General features: G+C 35.2%; 2 protein-coding genes across 5 annotated transcripts in view; one reads left to right on the forward strand and one right to left on the reverse strand.

Moving 5' to 3' along the window:
- Nucleotides 1-19,554, forward strand: part of LOC145012344 (alpha,alpha-trehalose-phosphate synthase [UDP-forming] 1-like) — a 74,749-nt gene extending 55,195 nt beyond the window's left edge. The window contains exons 2-19 of the mRNA XM_078971140.1: nucleotides 11,856-11,929; nucleotides 12,813-13,176; nucleotides 13,337-13,434; nucleotides 13,840-14,228; nucleotides 14,637-14,751; nucleotides 14,939-15,040; nucleotides 15,222-15,372; nucleotides 15,631-15,719; nucleotides 16,027-16,075; nucleotides 16,509-16,609; nucleotides 16,801-16,988; nucleotides 17,097-17,214; nucleotides 17,298-17,471; nucleotides 17,570-17,689; nucleotides 17,888-17,975; nucleotides 18,134-18,264; nucleotides 18,731-18,829; nucleotides 18,917-19,554. Coding sequence (XP_078827266.1) covers nucleotides 11,856-11,929; nucleotides 12,813-13,176; nucleotides 13,337-13,434; nucleotides 13,840-14,228; nucleotides 14,637-14,751; nucleotides 14,939-15,040; nucleotides 15,222-15,372; nucleotides 15,631-15,719; nucleotides 16,027-16,075; nucleotides 16,509-16,609; nucleotides 16,801-16,988; nucleotides 17,097-17,214; nucleotides 17,298-17,471; nucleotides 17,570-17,689; nucleotides 17,888-17,975; nucleotides 18,134-18,264; nucleotides 18,731-18,829; nucleotides 18,917-19,231 — 2,765 coding nt within the window. The 3' untranslated portion in view covers nucleotides 19,232-19,554. The remainder of the gene's footprint in view (nucleotides 1-11,855; nucleotides 11,930-12,812; nucleotides 13,177-13,336; nucleotides 13,435-13,839; nucleotides 14,229-14,636; nucleotides 14,752-14,938; nucleotides 15,041-15,221; nucleotides 15,373-15,630; nucleotides 15,720-16,026; nucleotides 16,076-16,508; nucleotides 16,610-16,800; nucleotides 16,989-17,096; nucleotides 17,215-17,297; nucleotides 17,472-17,569; nucleotides 17,690-17,887; nucleotides 17,976-18,133; nucleotides 18,265-18,730; nucleotides 18,830-18,916) is intronic.
- Nucleotides 19,555-19,727: 173 nt separating this feature from the next.
- LOC145045073 (pentatricopeptide repeat-containing protein At4g18975, chloroplastic-like) lies at nucleotides 19,728-23,463 on the reverse strand. Of its 4 annotated transcripts, none has more exons than XM_078993428.1 (9): nucleotides 23,249-23,460; nucleotides 22,258-22,520; nucleotides 21,662-21,753; nucleotides 21,511-21,570; nucleotides 21,204-21,277; nucleotides 20,821-20,938; nucleotides 20,602-20,745; nucleotides 20,305-20,517; nucleotides 19,728-20,212 (listed from the first exon to the last, which is right to left on the reverse strand). In XM_078993428.1, exons 3-9 carry the CDS (start codon nucleotides 21,710-21,712, stop codon nucleotides 20,021-20,023), a joined length of 852 nt encoding a protein of 283 aa, XP_078849554.1. In that variant the 5' UTR covers nucleotides 21,713-21,753; nucleotides 22,258-22,520; nucleotides 23,249-23,460; the 3' UTR covers nucleotides 19,728-20,020. The 4 variants fall into 4 exon arrangements, with proteins under 4 accessions (XP_078849554.1, XP_078849550.1, XP_078849557.1 ...); XM_078993424.1 differs by having other exon boundaries at nucleotides 21,662-21,765; XM_078993431.1 differs by having other exon boundaries at nucleotides 20,821-20,917; nucleotides 21,662-21,765; nucleotides 23,249-23,459.
- Nucleotides 23,464-24,205: the final 742 nt, after the last annotated feature.

Below are 24,205 nucleotides of genomic sequence, written 5' to 3' on the forward strand. Positions count from 1 at the left end.
GTTAGTCAATGGATTTTACCTAAATTAGAGCCATACGTTTCGACTCTCCCATCTCTTAGATCTCTTAGGTAAATAGGGCAACTTCGTCTCCAATGCCCCTTCTCTTGGCAATAAAAGCAAACTGACTCTTTTGGAACAACACATGGAACTACCTCAGACATCGCCTTTCTCTTATGATCAAACTTTTCGATCATTGCATGTCTTTCATTTCCATTGTCTATATCCATAGAGGTCTTGAAGGCAGATTCACCAATCAACTTTGCTTTTCTATTGCGCCAAACCATTGCTGATTCAGCAGCAAAAAGCATATAGGTGAGATCTATAAGGGTCACGTCGTGGTTCATCATATAGTACTCTCTTACGAACTCACTATATGGGTTAGGAAGTGATTGAAGAACCCAATCAACAGCCATTTCCTCACAGACAACGGATCCCAACAGTGTGACTTCATCCTTAAGACGTGTGCACACATCGACTTTCCTTCTTTATGTTTACTTGCCAAAAGGGCTTGAGTGATATTGAACCTTTCAATTTTACAATCTTGTGGGTTAGGGAGAATAATTGGAAGAGGGGGAGGAAGTGAATCATGATTTCTTGTTCCTCGATCGAATCGTGGAATATCATCTTCATGTGGAATACTTGTTCCACGGGATTTGAGAAGACCATAGTTGTCGAACTTTGACATCGGGAGAAAAACGAATTCAAGTTAGTTGATTGATTGAGTCCTTGGTAAATCAACCAAATGAAATTCCAAGGCTAGGACCCAACACAATATTCTACAACTCGGGAGAGGGATGCCGTAACCCAAATTGAAGAACATTTGAAGGTAAGTGAATGACGATTCACTAATTTCCACCATGAAAAACGAAAAATAATTTTAAGTTTTAAATCTATGAAAACTCCTAGATCCTTTGAGATTCATTGAATATTTCAATGGCATGTTTAAATCTCGATATGCCCCTCTTGTTTGTGACTGGGATGCCGAGGATCACAAAGCGGGTGTGAATAACCATGCAAACTACATGGTGCCCTCACATGTTACAATCACCTATTCGATGTGCCGGTAAACCACACACGCTCCACCGAACTATGACAAACATTGAGTCACCCTTTGCAACCTTTGCTTAGAACCATTTAGTGTGCTGGTAAACCACACACGCTCCACTAACGTCTTCGCAAGGGCACAAAGTGTAATTTCATGGAATTGCATCGATTCACTTTTGCCTAAGTAACTAAGATTGGGAATTTGAAAAACATTTAGTTACTTTGTATTTCATTATACTTATAATGGAAGGTTTCGTCCTATCCTACCCATTCGGCTAACGACCCTCCACTAATCAAGAGTGCGGTGGGTAAGAGTGGATACCCATTCAATCGCCATTTTATAGGCAATTTCCTTAAACACCCCTTATAGACCAGCTTCGTGAATGAGGCCTACTAACGGTAAGACTGACTTTTACTCATACATATATATATATATATATATATATATATATATATATATATATATATATATATATATAATGTTAGACTTTTAATGTTATATATAGTAAAGGGTGTATTTTATACTTTTAAAATACTATGTGGTTAACTTTAATAATTACACTTTTAATTCAATTAAATTGTTAACCTAAACTTTTATGGATTTATTAAACCTCTTTTAATTATACTCCTTAATTAATTAATAAAACCATAAGGGTGTGATTTGAACTTTTCAAAACATTACTAGGGTTTCAGAATTTAACATTCCTAATTAAACTTTTAAATTCCAAAACTTGAGGGCAAGTTTTGAAACATTTCAAAACATTAGGGTTTTAACTATTTAAATTTCAAAACTTCAAAACTTTTGGGTTCAAATTTAAACTATAAAACCTAAAGGGGAAAATATGAAACTTTCATAACAACAAGGATCAAATAACAAATAATCTAAACTAACATTTAATTACATAATTATCCATATTTGATTTGTTTAATGATTTCTTGCAAAACAATTTATCAATTTACTCAAAATAATTAATCAATTATCTTATAAGGAAACAATTATCTTATTAATTGATAATTATCTTTAATTAGATCAAGAATATAGTCATATATATCATAAAATCGGATTTATATTGATCTAACATGATAAGGTAACTATTCATATGCAAAAACAGCAAGAAATCCCGAGATAAGCATTATCTGACGAGTTGACTCGTCGAGTCATGCATGGACTCGTCGAGTCTGCATGGACTCGGCGAGTCCAGCCTCCAGAATCCAAAAAATCGAATTTTTCTAGTTATACAATGCATCAATACAATTGAAACCAATCTAGTCTCTGATACCACTTATGGGTTTTGGTCATAAGACATCCTATGTGCTAATACAAACCCTAATGCTTGGATCTAGGTTTCTCTATTGTACATGCTTTGAATCCAAGACTATAAACCCTAATTCTAGCATACAAGTAATCATATTAATATGTAATTAGGTTTAAGATCATACCTTGATTGTTATGTAGCAATAACAATCCCAATTCCTCCTTGAATTGACTTTGGAAGGCTTAGAGTCACAAGTGTCACTCCTCTAATGGTTCACAAACACCATAAGCAAGAGGATGAAGAGGAGAGAGGTTGGAGGCTGCCAAAAACATGTGTAAACCCTTACAAGAAGCTTAGCCACGTTTTTGAGCCTTAAGGGGTCTTTATATAGTTGGGCTATTAGGGTTATCTAACAAGGAAACCCTAATTTGGATGCTTAAGCCCTAAGCAACCCATAGACTCCTTTTATCAAGCCCATGGACGATTTCCTTATGGGTTTCCCATTAGAATTCGTCCATCCCTTAATATAAGGCAATCCATGGCCCAAATTATAATTATCTTATAATTACAATTCCAGTCCCTTAAGTTTAATTAATCTCTTTTAGTCACAAAACTAATTACCAATTAATTATTGACTAATATTAATTAAACAATATGATTTCTCCTTTAATATATTATTGTCACAATACATTAATAAATCATATTTAATCCTTACTCTCCATAATTCATCCTATCAAGTTGATTTGGTGAAGGCAACCCAAAAGGACCATGCACCATCGGGTCAAGTACATACCAAAATAGTTATGGACTTAGACACTAATCCAACACATTTGACCTTCTAATGGCCTAATGTCATATAATCATTAAGGGCCAAACCATGGCCCATTTATGGCCCAATTTTCCAAATTGGGCCCAACTCCTCATATAAGCCTTACCTGAAAGCCCATTAATTACCCAATCATCAAGGCCCAACAATGAACCCAAGTGGAATTAGGGTTTCTCATAAAATAATGATTAGGGTTAAGTATCCTACTTAACCCATTAAGGACTTAATCCATTAAGTCCAATATTGCTTAGATTAATTTTCGCCAATGATTATTATTTAATATTCCAAGTTATTAATAAGTCCCGTGTGTCTTGATTAATTCCCCCAAAATTAGGGTTTTGATGGCATTAGGGTTTTCCAAACCCTAATTAGGGTTTCCAACCTAAATACTAGCCCATTTATTAATTTGTTGGGCTTTTAGATCAATTAGGGCTTTATTGGGCCTATTAAGCCCACTAAAATATTATTAAGCCCATTAGGGTTTTATTGGGTCCATTAGAGTCCATTAAGCTTCAGTGGGCCCATTAGGGTTTCAAGCACCCCAAACGAATCAACACCACGAGGCAAAGCACACTGCCACCCGACACGGCGGCCGGTGGTGGTTTCCAATTTCTTTCCATTATTTCGCTTTTGAGTCACAATTACAACGAAAATACCAAACCAACACACATAAACTAACTAAGCTAAACATACACATACAAACCACCTTGAGGTGGCCGACGGTGGTGCATGGCGGCAGCCACCACCTCACGGTGGTGGTGGGGGCCTTTCCTTCATTTTTCCGGCCAAGTTACACACACATACATGCTTCTGATTCACGAGGTGCACTCCAACCATCGATCTAGCAGCGTACGACAATGGTAGAGTACTCACGAGTGGCGGCAACAGCCACAACGATGGTTTAAGGCGGCGTTGCAGCAACGAACCGGAGAAGAGGAAGTTTTCGTGATGTCACAGCCACATTCCAGCTCTTTCCGGCTTCTCCCGAGGTCCTCATCGTTCCTTTCGTCGCTTCACGGTCTTTACCGGTGACGACCTTTTCCTCCTGATGGCAAGAGCTAGTCGGATGCATCCCAATCGTGACGAGCCCTTGGTGACAGCGCCGATGGTCGTAAACCGCTGTGTAGCTACGGGAGAACACGGAGGAAACGATAACATCAACCACAACAAACGCAACCTCCGAGCATCACAACTGGAAGCCGACACCCCCTTCTTCGTCAGCGGTGAGACGACGATGGCGCTCCTGGTGGTCTTTAACTTTGACTGCGGCGGTGGCGACCTCAACGGAGGTGGTGGAGCAGCGTCGTAGATCGTGAGAATGGAGGTGGCGGCTGGAGATCTCCGATGATAGCGGTTGCACCCTCTTAGCTAGGGTTAGGGTTTTTTGTGACTTATATACCCGCCTCCACACCAAACTTGTTACCATAATGGTAAGACTGATCCCTCCCCATGACATTTTCTTTCAAAATAAGGTCGTATTTTACAAAGCAGCCCCCAACATCTAAAATCCTTTCACAATCAGTCCATAAGTTACCATCTGAACCCCACCATCTAAAACCCTTTACAAATTAGGTACACAATTTACCAAACAGTTCCCCAATGTCTTAATCAAGGTTGTAAAAATCGTTTGACAGTAGCTCGACGGTCGACTGGTGTTAAGGGATTAATCGGTCTTGGCGGGGATTAATCGAGGATTAATCGAGGACCATAGATTATTAATAAAATATTAAAATTAATTAAATATTAATATATCTTAAGAAAAACAAGTACTTCAAAATTAGAAAATAAGAAAAATTGTAATTTGGAAATACGAAAATATGAACATTTTTGTATAATATTTGAAATTTTGAAAATTTGAAAATTTTGGAGTAAAAAAACAAAGTTGGTTTTTTGAATTTTTAAAAAATCTTTTGACTTTATTTTTGACTTTTTTCGACTTTTTTGATTTTGGTTGACCGATCAATCCCGTCAAACCCGATTAATGCCCTAATCCTCGACGGTTGGAGAACGCCAAACGATTAATCCCGATTTCTGCAACCATGGTCTTAATTATAACATATTCAGCCCCTCCGCCTCATTTCTTTTAAAAAAATAATTCTCGGTAATTACCACAGAGCCCCTGTCTTCATAAATATTTATAAAATGAGTCTCAAACTCATGTTTTTAACCCCCGACTTCTAAAAATGTGGCAATTAACTCCTCGAACCCAACACCCTGCATATATAATTATTTATTTTAGGCTACCATTCGTTCATTAATTTATTTATTAACTAATAAATAAACGAGTGTTACAGTCGAGGTAAGACTGACAATGTCAACATTTAAACACGTGAGGGCGCATGTTGTAACTTTCTAATACATATAATAAACACAATTCTAATATATATAAATACAAGGGGTAAATTTAAAACTCTTTAAATTTAGTTGTCTATTATTAATTCTAATTAATTGCGAGGACGCAATGTAACAATTAATAAATCATGAGGGGTTAATATTCAAATTTATAATTCTCTATTACAAATAATCTTAAATAGTTTAAATAATAGATAAATATCCAAATTCAAATAAACATATTTAAATAATATTTATCAATTACCAAATAAATATTCAAATTTAAATAAACACATTTAAATAATATTTATTAATTTTCCAGATTCAAAAACAATTTAAATTAGGTATTTATCCATGTTTATCAAAGCTTCATATTTGAAAATTAAAGGAAAATTCGAAAATCCCAAATCTGCTAAGTTCACGTCGTGAGCTACGACTAGGGTTTCAACACATTATGAATTTTTCAATTATTCTTTCATCATTCAATTCCAAACAAGTTTTTACAAAAAACATGGATCTAGGGTGAAATTAACCATGAACCAATGGCTTTGATACCACTGTTGGGTTTTCTATGCATCAAATACACTCTAAAACTAGGCAGCGGAAAAATTGAAACAATGATATACCTAAGTGTACATGCATCCTATGGATCTATGGCTTCATGCTAATTATATTAACCCTAGAAAACTAAAACATAAGTAAGAAAACATACCTTTTATGTAGCCCTTGATCTCCATGCTTGAGATCTTGAACCTCCATGAAGTTGCTTGGATGAAAGGACCCAAACCAAAATCCCTTTAATGGTATCACACCCAATGACACCAAAGAGTGGAATGAAAATAACTAGGAGAAGGGTCAATTTCACAAACCCAAAGGGGTTAGAAATCGTCCCTTAAGAGGGGAGGAAGAAGGGTTGGCGAAAACTTCAAGCCAAGGTGCAAGGAGGAATGAAATCCCTAAGGCCCTATTTATAGCCTTGGATGCCTCCTAGGGTTTGATACTCCTTCCCATGTGGGATGGAGGCTTAACCATGAAATTTCACTCCTTTCCCATGTGGGATGGAGTGATTTTCATCCAACCCTAATCCCATAAAAGGTTCTGGAACATTCTTGATTAACCAACTATCAGTTAATGAACATTCAACCCTTTAATTAATTAAATTGTTAATTAATTCCCATAATATATTTCCAATTAGTTTCTAATTCATTATTAACCATAATAATTAATAAACCAATTTCTCATTTATTTATTCTACTCAATTTGGGTCTTGGGGGCAACCCAAAAGGACCCTGCTATTATTAGAAATATTACTAATAGTTAATGACCTTGGACACTATTCCAACAAAGATGACTTTGGCCTTGGAAATCAATGAACCAACACGACGAGTCGAGGTGTCTCAACTCGGTGTGTTGGTGGTTAGGAAGGAAACCCTAATTTCCAGGGTGTTCCACCCTATTTAAAGGCCTTAAGTCCCTTGGTTGGCCTCCTTACCTACCTCCTCTGTCCAGAAACCCTAATAGTGTGTATCATCGTCCTTTGTGAGTGTGTGAGCTTGTGGAGGGCCTTGAGTGTTGATCTTTTTGTACTCTTTTGAAGAAGCTTTGAAGTTGAAGGCATATAGCTTGGAGGGAAGACTTAGATCTAGAATCTCCCCACTTGTTGCAGTCTCTTGGAGGTATCAAGTTTATACCTTGCTTTGTTATTGTTTAGATCTCTTTGTTTTGGGTTTTATCTTGATTTCAGACTCATGGTTGGGTGTCCAAGAAGTTGTGTGTTCCAGGGGTTGTCATGTTAGATCTGGCCATTTTGTGGCGTCATTTGGCTTAAATTTGCAAGCTTTACTAGGTTCTAGGTCCCATTCATGCATGAAGTCCTTTATTAGGCCCTTCTTGAGCCATAGAGCTTCTTTTTAGTGTGCAGGGACGTAAAGTTGGAAACTTTACGTGATTTTCCAGCCTTTGGATGTCAGATCTGCTTTTTGGGACTATGTCTTTGGAGATTAAGGGCTTAGCGGGTCAAGCTTCACTCTAATGAGTCTAGGGTTCGGGTTTGACTCATTTTGGTGGTTCCTAAGGGTAAAGTTGGAAGCTTTACCCTTCTAGACATCATTTTGGAGGAGACCTGAGATTTGGAGCTCCTAAATTCGATGGAAATATCTTAATACATTAAGCTGTTGAAATTCTGGCTAACTCGGCGTGTTACTTAGTGAACAAGGGCAAGTTAATAAGGTTTTTCCCAATATTGCAATAGATGAAGAAACACGGCGTGTTTGGTCAACTCGAACTGTTGACCTGGACATTTGACTTTGTCTTTGACCGAGTTTGACCTATAATGGGTTTTGGGGCATGTTGAGTTGCATTTAAGGAATCATTTTTGTTTTAGGGGTTGAGTAGAACTAACATTTGGAGCCAAGACCTAGTCATCTGTCATTCAGTATTTGAGGTGAGTCTTCTCACTACACTCATGGGTCGAAGGCACCAAGGTCGGCCCATTAATTGATATGATATGATTAGTAATGGAGTATGTAATGGTTTGCTATTTGATATATGTGTGAACTTATGTGAAGACCATGGGAGGAGTCCATGACACTTGGCAAGACCATGGGAGGAGCCCATGGCTCGGGGATACAAGACCATAGGGGTAGCCCATGACATTCCAAATGAAGACCATGGAGGGAGTCCATGGCAAACTTATATGTATGTGTGCATGGCATTATGTGATTATATGTTTTGTGTGTTTTGAGAAATTCACTAAGCTTGTGCTTACAGTTTTGTTGGATGTTTCAGGTACTTCTAGTTCTAAGGGTAAGGGTCCGGTTTGATGGCTCGGCGTGCATTCTCCAGTGTTTTCATAATTAGTTTTGATACTCTAATCTTTTAAATCACTATGGTCATGTAATGGGTTTTTTTCTGGAAACAATTGTGGTTGGTATTTATGATTATAAAAGTTAAAATTTTCTTTAAATTTGGGACGTTACAATTTTTCCTTTGCTATGATGAACTATAATTATTACAATGCCTTAACTCCCACCATGTGATTAAAAGAACAACACCTAAGTACATTTCCCATTTAATTTTATTAAAACTACTTTCAAAGTACATTGCCTTTTATAAAAGCATACAAATACCATTAACTTGTCATGATTTTCACTACAGACATAACAAAAAGCATCCATAAAAAAAAATTATGAATCACCAATTTCTTAGTCATTTCATCAAACTGCTTTCTAAAACTCACACTATCCTCTTTGTCTTTGTAGCACCAAGTTCCTGGTACGTAAAATTTATCTTTGTGTTTTTTTTTCATTTTTAGCCTTGGACTCGGCGAGTTGTAGGTCCGACTTGCCGAGTAGAGATGGGACCCAGAGCATGTTTAAGTTGGCGACTCGGCGAGTCCATATTCCGGACTCGGCGAGTCCCCGCTGTCTGATGAAACCCTAATTCCAAGGGTTTGCCCCCTATTTAAGCTAGCTTGTGCGGCCCAAGCTCGCCCCCTTTCACCCTCAGAGCGCCCTACATCAAACCCTAACTCGTTTCTTGTGAGATTGAAGTGTTTAGAGTGATTCCTTGAAGTTTTTGGGAGAAGAAGGAGAGTGGATCAAGAAGAGGAGAAGGAGACTATATATCTTGGTGCTATTTCAGAGTTCTCTAAGGTATATCTCTGCTCCATTCTGTTTGTATGCTTAAACCCCATTAGAGCACCTTTTGAGCTCTTCTTGAACCTTTTTCCAAGCTTGTGCATGAAGTAGAATCCGTTATAGGTTGATTATCCACTAGATCTAGTCATGTTTGAGCTCCAGAAGCTCAGATCTATAACCTTTATGGGAGTAAATTGCTTGAATGTCCTAGATCTACCTTCTTAAACCCTATTTCGCCTTTAATCCCCATTCCATGCATTTCTACACGTAAAGTTGGAAACTTTAAGTGAAAATCCTGCCCTAAGAACTCAGATCTATAAATGGCATGGACTGGATTCGAACAAAATCGAGTGTATAGTATTTGCATGTGGCAGACTCGACGAGTTGCTCATCGAACACGGCGAGTCGGGTCGCTAGTCCCCGAGTTTTCCCCCTTTTCGTTTATGCTGAGTAGAGTAGTGAGTCCTGGGTGGACTCGGTGAGTTGGAAGCTGAACTCATCCGGGAAGGAACTCGGCGAGTTCAAGGCAACCTTCTTAGATCAAGAACAGACTCGACGAGTTGTTCATACAACTCGGCGAGTCACAGCATAAAGTGTTCATCGGATGAAGATGAACTCGGCGGGTTGTTCATACAACTCGGCGAGTAGGATGAAGGACTATTGGCCTTGGGTATAGAAGGAAAACTCATCGAGTCAACGTCTAACTCGACAAGTAGTGACGGATTTATGGTCAGACTAAGGGAGAGGGACTCGGTGAGTTGGCAAGCCAACTCGGCGAGTCTGGTTAACTGGCAGTTGACTGTGACTGGACTCTAGATTTGTTAAGGGTAAATGGTCAATTTACCATGAAGTCGGTTAGCAGTATTTGACTAAGGGTTTTGTGGGAATTATAGCCGGAGGATCTCCGGAGCGGCAGTAGCAGCAGTCAGTCAGTTCCCACACAGATCGGCAGTTACTTTGAGGTGAGTTTCCTTCCAGTAGTAATGGGTCTAAGGCACCAAGGCCGGCCCGTATAGACGAGATGTTAGTATTAAAGTGTGGGTCGAGCCCGTATCTCTTGGTCGAGTTGATTATGATATATGCCAGTATGATAGAGTTGTCTATACTTGTTGTCTATGTGATACTTGTATGTTATGGGTTAGCGGCTGAGTGTGGGCTAGGCTCGTATCTCTCCGAGAGTGGAGTGTGGGCAAGGCCCGTATCTCCCAGATAGTGGAGTGTGGGCGATGCCCGTATCTCCCGGCTAGCGGAGTGTGGGCAAGGCCCGTATCTTCATGAGTATGGGCAAGGCCCGTATCTCCTAGTTGTACATTGTATGCTTGCCTGGTATGAGGTATTATGGGGGAACTCACTAAGCTTCGTGCTTACAGTTTTCAGTTTTGGTTTCACGTATCTCTTCTTCGAAGGGGAAGGAGCTAGCGCGGTAGCGGTACATCACGCACACACACCTGCTCATATTCCGCATTATGATATCTTCTTGGGAAATTTTACTCTGACATTTTTATGATTATGACAATGTTTTCTGACATACATCTTTTGGTGAAATGAAATGATTGTTGAATGAATTATTCCTAAATGTTTTGCTAAGTACATGTTTTAAAAACGAAATTTTCGGCTCGCATTTTTGGGATGTTACAGTCTTCATCTTGTACAAATTGAAATCGTTTTTTGTCTTCATCTTGTAGAAACTGAAATCATATTTTGTCTTCATCTTGTACAAATTGAAATCTTTTTTCAATCTTAAAATCTTCATTTCCATTGAGCTTGTGTTTGGTTCTGCTTCATCTTGGTCCGGTTTATTGGTTCTTAATCAACCCATTTCCAAAACTTAGAACTTTTCTTATTTGGATCCTTCATATTCAGAAAAAAAATCAGATAATGAAGAAATTATTTAGGAGAAAGGTAAGATAAAGCTTTCAAACACACTTACCAAAGAGTAAGGACAAACCCTAACTTTCTGTCAGGATTGGCCTTGGTGGTTGATGACCACCTTCGAGCAATGTACCCACAATCACAAAGCTTCCCATCTTCAAGTGTCCTCTTTGATTTGGAAATCTTGACTTGGAGATCATGGATTTAAAGGAAGAAGAAGAAGCCATAAAAGAAGGAAGAAGTCGTTCACAGAGGAGGAGACTTTTGTCATAGTTCATTTCATTAAAAATGGGTTATATAACTGAAAATATTCTATTGTTATGACAACTAAGCAATCTACATGTCAAATATAATGCCAAGTCAACCATTAACTAAACTATTGGATTACCATGATTAAGATAAGAACAAAACATGAAGTTAGATGTTATTTTTGTATGAATTCGTTAGTTTATTGGTATTTTTTATACTAAAAAAAATACAATAGTATTTTTAAAACTTACCTTTTCAAATTTCAAATCAATGGTAATCTACTCTAAAGTCTAAACACATGATCCTATATTTTACTATTTTATGCAAATTAAAGGGAAATTCCCTTTCCTGTGCGTCAGCATTTATGCATGGCTTAAAAGCTGCGTCGTGAGAAGTATAAAATCCCCAACCGATACCATACCATAGCTGTAGCCCAGAAAATCTTCCCTCTCTCATTTTTCTTGTTTCTCCCATTATCTTCGAAACATTTACATCATATCACCGCCAATACACACTTCAGCGTCGAATCTTCCAACCACAGAACACCCACCTTTCGCCCAACGCCATCTTCATGTTTCCTCATCACTCTCTATCTAGATGGATACAAATTCTCTGTATAAATAACAAGAAACGTTTTAGGTTTTGATTTTCTTGATAAAAAGATGAAGAACATTAGATCGTGTGAAGAGATCGGCATTCTGCAACACGATTTGGTAAGACGTGAACCCTTACTTGTTTTTCTCTAATTCGTGCTTGTGTTTCGTCGATTTCTGTGTAAACCTACTTCAGTTTTCGATGGATTTTTGTTGATTTGAGTTTTATAAAATCTTAAGCTCAATTTGAAATCAATTGTTTCAACAATGAAAAAACTGCATTCTTTTCATGAATCTTATACGACATTTCACAAAATGATTCAGTGTGAGTAGGATTTTCTTTACTCTAGTTATTCTCTTGTTTTCTTTTGTTACTAATTTCCCCCAAAAACATGCTTGTGTTTGTTTTTTATCCTCAATTTTACTTTCTCAAACAGGTCTTAATGAATTGAACCTTAATGGAGACACGATTTAATGAACTTAATAGAGACTCTCTTTCTTTACTTAAATCAAAGAGAAATTCAAAATAAAGGAGCTTTTTATAGTTAACCCTCAACATTATAATCATTTGATCAAAGCTCAAATTTATTTCATTTAATTATAAAGTAAAACCTTGCATGTGTATGGAGCGTATTCAGATTCCTTTCACTAATAAGTTTGTTAGCTTAAAAGAACATAACAAATAGTTGTGTCCCAATTTTATAAAAGCGAACAGTTATTATCAGTTGTCTCCATTTATTATGCCAAATTTTCAATACTCAAAATTTCAAACTTAATGTCAAGGGGACTAAGTAATCGAAGCATGGTTTGAGGCTTATATTTTTCAACTAGAAATCATTCTATTCCTTTTGGAGTGTTAAATTCCTTGCATTGTTTGATGAAAATTTGGTTCTTAAAGTTGAATTATTTCACCATTATTTGATGGAGAAGATTACAATTGCTTTTCTTAAACCATGATTTACAATGACTAGAATGAGTAACTAAATTTCAACATGAATTGCAGGATGAGTTACAAAAATCAGATATGCATGCAGATGATTACAAAAACACATCAGCTATACTTAGAACAAGACTCGAAAGACTGTTGAAGGAAAGAGAGTTAAGAAAATCTTCCAGGAGTACTCAAACTGATGATTTTCATGGAAATGATAATAGTAGTAATAATAATAACAATAATAATACGATTGGGAATCGCAAAATATTTTCAACAGGGACCCATCCTGATGAAGAATTACGAATTCGCCCTCCAACAAACAGTCAACGTTTATTAGTAGTAGCAAATCGTCTACCTGTTTCTGCCACTAGAAAGGGTGATGCATCATGGCAACTTGAAATGAGTGTTGGGGGTTTAGTCAGTGCACTTTTAGGTGAGTTTTTTTTTTTTTTTTTTAATTGCAGTAAATAGTAACATATTATTATTTCTTCTCTAAACACCGTTAAAATAACCAAATTAAGTGCTATCTAGATAAAGTGTTTTCCTTATGTTTATATTTGAAAAGATTCTAAAGGGGGAAAGCTTTGATAAAGGTATAACTGAATTTGAAACAAGATGGATCGGATGGGCTGGAGTAAATGTAACTGATGAAATCGGGAAGAAATCACTCACCAAAGCTTTAGCTGACAAGGTTGACTGTATGTATATTTATTTATAAAGGGTTAAAAAAAAACAACCTTCATAGCATCCTACTCTCATTTCTTTCTATTATAGATTGTGTATATATAAACGGTTAAATGAAGAAAATAGCAACGTTTATAGCATCCTATTTTTGTGAGTGGACTTTTAAAAATCCAATGCCTTAATAAGAAGAAAAAAAACCAAAAGTACAATGATATAAAAAATACAATGCGTTTATAAGAGAAAAACTAAATTAGAATGTTGTAATAGAAAGAAATGGAAGTATGATGCTATAATACACAAATAAATTAAAGTACGTTGCTATTCTTCCATTTAATCATGTTTATAGAAGATGTGTTAATATTTTGAAGAAAAAAAAAACAAGGTTATTACTCTAGCAATTGTTGGTATGCAGAGATGTGTCCCGGTTTTTCTTGACGAAGATCTTGTTAATCTGTATTACAATGGATATTGTAATAATATCTTATGGCCTCTCTTCCATTACCTTGGTCTCCCACAAGAGGATCGCCTTGCTACTACTCGTAGTTTCCAATCTCAATTTGATGCTTACAAGAAAGCTAATCAATTGTTTGCTGATGTGGTGAGTGAGCATTATATAGAAGGGGATGTCATTTGGTGTCATGATTACCATTTGATGTTTCTACCTAAATATTTGAAAGAACGTAATAATAAGATGAAAGTTGGTTGGTTTCTACACACACCGTTTCCTTCCTCCGAGATTCAGAGAACACTCCCTTCCCGATCTGAGCTGCTACGAGCCGTTCTTGTAGCCGATCTTGTTGGGTAAAGACTTACATTCTAAAATTTGTTCCATAAATCTTTCAGACTCAATCACTACTTTCATCCCTAAGGCTATGTTTGTTACACTATGTCCTAGACAGTCTGTCGGGAAGACGACCCAAAGGCCAAAACACTCTCTGCGTGTCTATTCCTCTGGGCAGACTGTCTGCTCCTATGAACAGACAGCCTGCCTTGCCTTTGGGCAGACTGTCTGTCATTTAATGGACAAAAAGTCTGCCCTGTCCCGTGTCCCGTCCTGGACAGATGGGCAGACTGTCTGTCCCGTCCTGGAGTCTATCTTGGATGGGACACATGTTTGTTTTGGACGGGACAGATAGTGTATGGACAAATTGTCAGTCCTATGCCTAACGGAGATAGTATTGATGCTAACATGTGCTATATATATGTCAGCTTCCACACTTATGATTATGCAAGGCACTTTGTGAGTGCATGTACTCGAATTCTTGGGCTTGAGGGTACTCCTGATGGAGTGGAGGATCAAGGGAAACTTACTCGTGTTGCTGCGGTAAATTACTTGATCATCTTTCGTTTATATATATATATATATATATATATATATATATATATATATATATATATATATATATATATATATATTCAGTTATGTATATTTTGTTATGTTTTATGAGCACAAAACTTAGAATCTTGAAGCAGCTACTGATTCAGATTCATATATTGGGTTTTGAAAGCAGTTTCCTATTGGGATAGATCCTGGTAGGTTTATACGAGCAATTCAACTTCCTCAAATCAAAGAACATATAAAAGAATTGGAGGAGAGATTTGCTGGTCGAAAGGTAAATCATAATCTACCTGTGTATGCACTACCAAAACAAATCTTTTTCAAGGGATGCAATATAATATGGAATTTTCAAATTTTCAATAATTTGTTACACTACAAAAAAACTAAAAGTTTCTTTTCATGGTATGAACATGCATATCTTGGCATTTCTCATTGGTGTTTTTTTTTATATGAAGGTAATGTTAGGAGTCGATCGCCTTGACATGATTAAGGGAATTCCACAAAAGATTTTGGCATTTGAAAAATTCTTGGAAGAAAATCCGGATTGGCATGACAAAGTGGTGTTGCTTCAGATTGCAGTGCCAACAAGAACAGATGTTCCCGAGTGTATGCTTTCAATCATTTTAAGGGTTAAATGCAAGAAATAACAACATACTTTTGTTTATTTGTTTAATTATTACAATGCCTTAATAATAAAAAGATTGAAATTATATTATTATACTGGAAAGAAATGAAAGTAGGATGCTATGATACACAAATAAATAAAAGTATGTTGCTATTTCTTTTTTCCTTTATCAATAATGGATCAATTATCAAAGCATGAAACTCGTGTTATTTCTATTTTTGTTCTTTGTGGATTAACAGATCAAAAGCTCACATGTCAAGTTCATGAAATTGTTGGAAGAATTAATGGAAGATTTGGGAGCCTTACAACTGTCCCTATTCATCATTTGGTTTGTCTTTTCTTTTAATTGAAAAACATCTTGTTGAATCTTGAGTTAAAACACAAGATATTGATTCAATGTATAATGGTTGATTATTATATTATCAAGAAATATCTTAAAACTTGAATAATTTGTATTCGATCCCCCCCTCCCCCCTACAAATACTGTTATACCTTTGGGAGAAAAAGGTTAATTAAACTACGAAATACAAGATAATGATTGTGTGAAAGATTCTTCTCTTCATGTAGATGCATCAATAGAATAATATCCCATGATTTTTTAGCCTTGTAATCTGTGATTCCTTTTCTTTATACAGGATCGTTCTCTTGACTTTCATGGATTATGTGCACTATACGCCATTACAGGTATGCTTTAACCTCTACCAAATCATGTGTTATGCTGTTTGAATGCAAGAAATAACATACTTTTATTTCTTTCTATTACAACATTGTATTTCCTTTTTTTTTCTTATTAACATTTTGTACTTTAAAAAGCTACCCAATTATAGCTTTTATACTTTCAATTTTTTTTCCTTATTAGGGTATTGTACAAATTTATTCGTATTTGGTTGGCTTTTTGAAATGGAAGTAGGATACTATAGCACACAAATAATTGAAAGTACTTTGCTCTTTCTTTCATTTTAACCCTATTGTACTTTACTCATAGATGCTAAAAACTATGCTTCTTTCTCCCTTAAAAAATCTCAATTAACAAGTCTTTTTTTGCTACCTAACACAATCATATTTTCTCGAATTGGTGGATAAAGTGATATACAATTTTCTTCTTTTTTTTACATAGATGTGGCTCTTATTACCTCATTAAGGGATGGAATGAATCTTGTGAGTTATGAATTTGTAGCTTGTCAAGCTTCAAAGAAAGGCGTTCTAATCTTAAGTGAGGTATTTATTCCTAATTATTCAATCACTACAAAAAGATAGTCAAGTGGGTAAATTGAAAAAAAAAAATTGGTAAAAGTACATTGTTAGTTTTCTTTTCTCTATTTTTCCAAAAAAAGTAAGTGCATAGTTATTAAACATTACAATTTTCATGGAATGGATGAAGTAGTAATTTGTATGTTTCATACACATAGTTTGCAGGAGCAGCACAATCTCTAGGTGCAGGGGCAATTTTGGTAAATCCATGGAACATTACAGAAGTAGCTTCTTCAATTGGTTATGCTCTAAATATGCCTGCTGAGGAAAGGGAAAAAAGACACCACCATAACTTTGTCCATGTCACTAGTCATACATCCCAAGAATGGGCTGAAACATTTGTTAGGTATGCAATCTTATTTGTTTACCAAATATTATCAATTCACTTTATTTTTTTATCAATTAAATAAATGTAAATGTAAGCATGTGGTTTATTTATTGTCTTGATGTGTAGTGAATTGAATGATACAATTGTGGAAGCTCAATTGAGGATTAGACAAATTCCACCTCTACTTGAAACAAATGAAGCAGTTGACCGGTATTTGGATTCGAACAACCGTTTACTCATTTTGGTATTCTCTCCCTTTAAATTAAATACAAAAAAGAAAAAAAAAATGTTGTTCTAAAATTAGTTTGTATACTTTCAACTTCATAGGGGTTTAATTCAACACTGACTGAACCTATGGATACGGGTAGACAATTCGATCAATTCAAAGAAATGGAACCGAGGCTACACCCTGAAGCAAAAGAAGCTTTAAAGAGACTTTGTGATGATCCAAAGACTACAGTAGTCATCTTAAGTGGAAGCCATCATTCTGTCCTTGATAAGGTATTAAATGCAAGAAATAGGCATCCCATCATGTTTAACAAACACAGGTTTACATCATTAGCAATTAAATGTTGGTGTTTTATTTGATGAATGTGCAGAACTTTGGAGAATTAAACATATGGTTAGCTGCAGAACATGGAGTGTTTTTAAGAACACCCAATAAAAAATGGACAAGAAACATGCCCCAAGTACACATGGATTGGGTTGATAGTGTCAAGGTCAGTCCATGTCCATTCACCCGACATTTCCCCTTTTCGACATCATCATCATGAGCATGTGCCCCAAACCCTAAACACTTTTGTCTAACATTAAAACTATTTATAAATATTTCGTGTGCGTTGAATATGATTATACAATTACAATAATAATCGTTTAAAATCATATACTTGGGAGGCTTTATGATATCTTGATTTCAGCACGTCTTTGAGTATTTCACCGAGAGAACTCCTCGATCTCAGTTTGAGCTTCGTGAGACATCATTGGTTTGGAATTATACGTATGCAGGTTAGGTTATTATCCTCGTCAATTTATATTTCCTTATATATATATATATATATATATATATATATATATATATATATATATATATATATATATATATATATATATATATATATATGTTTTTAGATTAATTCAATTTCCACTTTAATTATGGGCTACAGATATCGAGTTTGGAAGGCTTCAAGCTAAAGACATGTTGCAGCACCTTTGTACAGGACCCATATCAAATGCATCCGTAGAAGTTGTTCAGGGTGGCAGGTCCGTTGAGGTTCGCACCACTGGAGTCACCAAGGTTTCTCATTTTTCCCTTCTACTTCTTTCTTTCTTTATATATATATATATATATATATATATATATATATATATATATATATATATATATATATATCTGTCCCATCCCATGTGACATGACATACTGAGTTTGATGTGCATTGGACTGGAACTGATATCAAAAGGACTTGCTCGGGATCTCTCGACTCTGCAAAAAGACATAAATGTTCTCCTCATCCTCATCATTGAAAATAGTCCTAGAAAACTTGTCTAGTCTCGTCCCATGTAACAAAATGCATTTGGTTACACTCGATAGGAAATGACAGACCGGACAAGCTTTTTAGGGCTATGTTTAATGATGAGGATAAGAAGGGCATACACGTGTTTTTCACATACAACAGATCAAGAGGGATTCCTTCGTGCTTTTTTGCGTGAGACAAAAATTTGCAACTTTATCATGTGATCCCTTTTTCTCCAATCCTTTCCAGGGTGCAGGAATTAAACGTATTTTAGGACAAGTCATACATTATAAAGACACAAGGGAACCAATCGACTATGTTCTATGTGTGGGACATTTCCTCCCCAAGGTATATTACCTTTCCATCTAACCAAAATACTATCATATACATACAACTCACTATCTCTATAATCTATTTAAATCCTTATTGTATTAGGATGAAGATCTTTACACATTTTTTGAGCCGGAGCCACATACTCTGGTGAGGTCAAGCTTATCGACACCGGTCAATGGATCATCTTCAGATCGAAACGGGTCCACAGGACATAAAAAATCTCATCCGTTTCCACCTTCTAACAGCAAACATATTAGCAATGGGGAGAAAAAAGATGCCACACCATCAATTCTTGATCTCAATAGTAATAATTACTTCTCTTGTTCAGTCAAAAGAAAGCGATCCAGTGCTAGATATCTCTTAAATTCATCAGCCGATGTTGTCTCGCTGTTAAAACAAATGGCAGATGTTTTATAGTCGTAATAATAGTGAATACACACACACACAAAATGTTAACAGTGGTAAATACATTGCTAACATGGATAAAAGGTATTTCTTGCAATAGTAACTCATGTTACAAATCTAAAAAGCTAGAAAAATGTTCTGAAATGCACTTCTGTGGGGCCCCTTGAGTCGGCGGATTGCACATTTTTTTTTTTTTTGAAAGTTGTCGGCTTGCCAATTTTTTCTACACTTGTTGATAGCAAATTTTTGTGTAGCTTTTAAGATGTGGAAAGCAGTCACCTCCTTGTATGAAAATTTCACTGAGCTATTTACATATTATTTTGAGTGCAATAATATTGGAATTTGTTTATATGGTTTATAGATCGTGTGGGGAAATAAGAAACAACATTATATTATGTATTAATGTATGAGAAATTGAGAATGGTATTGTTGATTGTGTACTACATTAATTTGGTAAAAGTTAAAAAACGATTTTTTTTTCTTAAAAAAAAAAAAATCAGAGAAGACATTTTTGTTACAAGGTACAAACTATTATTGTAAACATGGATAACATACAATACAATGGATCCAAGGGTTATTTCCAATTATATACAAGTGGGATGAGTTATAACGAGGGCATTTTTATCTTTTCCACATATGAGAGATCTAACAACAAGACCATGTCCCACCTTTTCTGAGTAGGACAAAAAAATGTAACTTTTGTCCAACTGACATTAGTCAGAGTCCCATGTCACATGTCAGACAAACACAGTACAAGCTGTTATGTCTGTATTGGTGCTACACAATGAGTTGTTATAGATTCTATTCATCTGATGTGTATCTTCTAACCCTAACTCGTTCACCTTTAAAATGAATGTATTTCCATTGACTTAAGTATTTTTTAAGAACTAATTGTTGTTTTTCCTTTTCACCCACTATTTGAAAAGCCCGCGCAACTTTCCTTGTGGTGTCCTCATCTGGTTTTACTCCAAGTTCCTCCATGTCTGCAAACACCTGATTCATTATTTACAAGAGATTAAACTTTACTACAACTTACACAATAATTTAAGTTGTATGTATGTTGGAAAGCAACAGGAATTGTTTACCTCTATAATATTTTGGGGCATGTTATGATGAGCATAAATGGATATGATTCTTGAAAACAACCTTTTTGAGATTGATCTTTCATGTGTATGCAAAATCATGTTCCAAAATGACTCTGCTTCATCTACCCTTTTCTCCATATCAAATGCGTGTAGAAGGGTGTCAAATGTTCCCATTGTCATTCCTTGACCTTTCCCAAACATCCATTTCGCCACCTGTACAATGGAATTGGAATTATATGTCAATAGGAATCATAATCCATAGCAATGAAAATTGTTATATATATGTTAAGAGCATACTTGAATGACACGTTTCCATTGTTTGCGTTGTTTAAGGATATTAAGAGCTTTGGCAACTGCAATCACTGGGAATTCTGACTCCCAAGCTGTCCATTTATCGAGTTCTCCATAAACAGCTTCTTTCTCATTTGGCAAACCACAAACCTGAAAGTAAATTCACAAATTTAATAACTTTAATAACAATAAAAAATAATAATAAGAAGAAGAAGAAGAACTTACAATGCGAACAAGATTCAATGCCTTTTGGCCAGATGCAGCAGAATCTCTCTTATTCCATAAGTGGTGTTCTGTCTTACTTGGCTTTTTGGCAACTTTTCTGCAATATTTGTTTATAAAACTTTAACCTCAACAATCAGAATCCTTAAAACAACAAACTTTTCTGCAATATATGTTTGAATAGATTATTTAATATACAAAGAAAAATGCATGATGAGAAATGGCAGGAATAAAAGATAATTTCAAAACTGTTGTATAGATCTTGATGACAGAAAAACTTGGTGAATAGTTAAAAGGGGAAAAATAGTTCATTAAGATTTCGAAAAGGGTGGTTTAGTAATTAATCATTAATCAAAATAAAGAAAACAAAGAAGTAGCTTGCTTACCTATCCACATCATTTAACTTGATGAGCTGTCGAGAACTTTGATTCTTGGAGCACTTGACAACATGCCAAATTTCCTGTGTAAAGTCTCAAAATCATGAATTTAAGAGAGGCAACAAAGAGAAAAAATAACATTCGAATGTATTTTAATAGTGATTAAAATGAGAAAACAAGCAGAATGTTATAACAAACAATTGAAAAAACAAGAAAAATGATTTGTATTTATAAAGGACTCAGTTTGGCATCAAAGAGAAAAAAACAAGAAAATTGAAAACAAATAAAGGGTTGAATGGTAGGAATGTATGTTTACCTTTTGTCTAATGGAAGGGGTTTTAATAAAGGAGAAATCTTGGATTCCAAACACACCTATCTAACAACAAGAATAAGAAACAAATACAAAATGAATATAAGATTTAAAAAGACAAGTAGAAGGAAGCTTAGAAAAGACTATTTTTTTTTACCTGATTTTGTTTAGCTGATGAAACTGGAAATGACATTTGAGTTGTCAGCATATGCTTTGTGTGTGCTTTCACCACCTTTGATCTACAAACTTCTGTTGGTGGATCTGAATATGAAGCTTTTGTAATGAATTTTATAAAAATATGAAACTTTATTGACAATAAAAATACTTTATCTCATAAAAAACATATCAAAGTCTTTTGACTTTTATTTTGTTATGTGGCAATTACAGGTAGAGAATTTGATTAAAGATTGTAGTTGGGGAAAAGTTAATGTGGCTAAACTATATAATACTATATATAAAAGCTACAAAGGGAGCTGAAGGTATTAGGTTTTTACTGGTTTGTGTGTGATTAGCAGGTATACATGTTATGTGCTCCATTCCATATTATCAATAGATTGGAAGGGAAAAAGCTACCATCATTAACCTTTACATAATCACTATTTATAATCTGTGTAATTTATGAAGATGACACAAAATCGAAAACTACACAGACACAAGTACGATTACATGATATTGTAGCATAGCACACAAAGAAGAATACGCACTAAATAGAACAGATTCAGATAAAGAAATTAAAGGTAGAGAGGTGATAACCTTCAAATGACGTTCCTTGATGAGTGTAACTTGAAAGAAAACCTTCAAACGGGATTACGGGTACTAAGAATGCTCAAAATGAAGCCCTATGCTGCAGAGAGAAGGATATGCTGCCGTACATGGATGATTTTATGCGAGTTTTGAGATGGAGATTGCTAATTTCTTTCCGATTTGGAGGGAAATCAATTCATAAGTGGCTGATTTTTCAGCGTTCATGTCTTCACGATAGATACGAGGGCAGAATCGGAAGATGTCTAACAGAGCTGAATAGAATGAAAAATAAAAATCAGGGGTGCCCGCGACTGAAAACACGGCGTTTGGATTTTTTTTTTTTTTTTTTTTTTTTTTTGAGTAAATAATAGGGAAAATGACGCAAGGTATTTATTCGATCATTTAATTTAATTTATTTTTGTGGGAACAAACTATTGCTTTAACCGGTTAATAAAGCCATGCAATTAAATAAAATGTCACATAATAATTTTTTTTTATTAAATGTGGGCCACATTGATTAGGATATGTTTGAAAAAAACTTCTTTCAAGCATTTCATCAAACAGTTTCTCTACACAACAGTTGTTCAAATTGATATATGTTATATCTGATCAGAGGATTATTTTTCCATCTGTAAAACCTGAAAAAAGTCATATAAGAAGTTGTGATTTGGTAGAGGGGGTATTTCATATTTGAAGCTTTGAAAGGGACAAACAGTACTCGTTTTGATGCATCAAGAATCGTTGTGAATCTTCCAAACTTAAGACAAGTTGATTTGGAGTGGCTACCTTTTCTCAGGTATATATCGAAGAGTAAGATAGACATTATTTGAGTTTCCAAAGCTAACAACAGTCTCTATATATGGTTGCGAATGTTTAAAATACGTTTTTACTAGTTCCATGATTGGTACCCTAAAGCAACTCCAACAGCTAAGAATAGATAATTATGGCCAAATGAACGTTGAAAAAGTATCTGATAGGAAAAAGAGTTAGGTTATGTTACCTTGTCTCAGGTCCTTAATATTTAGAAAACTTTCATATCTCAAGGGATTTTGCTTTGCGAAGGAGGGTTTTGTAAAGAATATGAAGATGTATGATTAGATTGAGAATTGAGACAGAGGAAGGAGGAGAACGAGGGGCGATTCTAAAGGCACCCTAAGATGCCTAAAGTCAAAATAGGCCTGTGACGCACAAAAACCGAAGCTTTCAAACGTCTAATATGAACCTCTAAAATCACAATTGATTATTTTATTGAGTAAGATTGATTTGATATACATCACTTGACTATTTTTAATAATATTAAATTGAATTTGCATCGCGGTTGTTAAAAATTAAAGAAGATGTAAGTTTTCAATTCAATACTTATACTTGTATTTATTTTAAAATCAAACTTTACACTTTTTAAAACTTTTATATATATATATATATATATATATATATATATATTATAGAGTGTGATTAGTTTCTACATTGTACTTCAAAATATTTAATCTTTTTTTTAGAAACATCAGAATCGCACATATATAAGTTTGCTAAATTAAAAAAAAAAAACAAAACAAAAAAAAAACAATTTTTTTTTAATTTATAGAGATCTTAATAATTATAAACAATAAAACATAAATTTGATTTTATTAATTATCAGATATTATAACTGTAGAATTGTTACAATTACTGTGTGTTGCAAATGGAGAAATGTAGGAATTCAGGCGAGCAGCATAAACAGTTTCCCATCCAGCAGACCGTGATGATCTGTTGTGACGCCAAAGTGGTAAAATAGTAGGCATTGGATATGCTCCATGTAAATCAACCTTCACATAATGATCACCTCTAACAAGAGCAATAACAACAACTCTATGAATTGAGATGTCTTGGGGACCAAGCCATAGTGGAAAACATGTTGACGAACTATCTTTGCTTAGAAAAATAACTATTACATTATACTTGTTAGCAATGAGAAAGC

The sequence above is a fragment of the Lactuca saligna genome, chromosome 1, assembly GCF_052625555.1.
Source record: "Lactuca saligna cultivar CGN05327 chromosome 1, ASM5262555v1, whole genome shotgun sequence".
NCBI lineage: Eukaryota > Viridiplantae > Streptophyta > Magnoliopsida > Asterales > Asteraceae > Lactuca > Lactuca saligna.

Coding starts and splice junctions, on each gene's coding strand:
- LOC145045073 (XM_078993428.1), bottom strand. CDS start 21,712: ATGCTGACAACTCAAATGTCATTTCCAGTTTCATCAGCTAAACAAAAT. Junction 21,571..21,661: donor CATCAGCTAAACAAAATCAG/GTAAAAAAAAAT, acceptor TCTTGTTGTTAG/ATAGGTGTGTTTGGAATCCA. Junction 20,746..20,820: donor CATTGAATCTTGTTCGCATT/GTAAGTTCTTCT, acceptor ATTTACTTTCAG/GTTTGTGGTTTGCCAAATGA.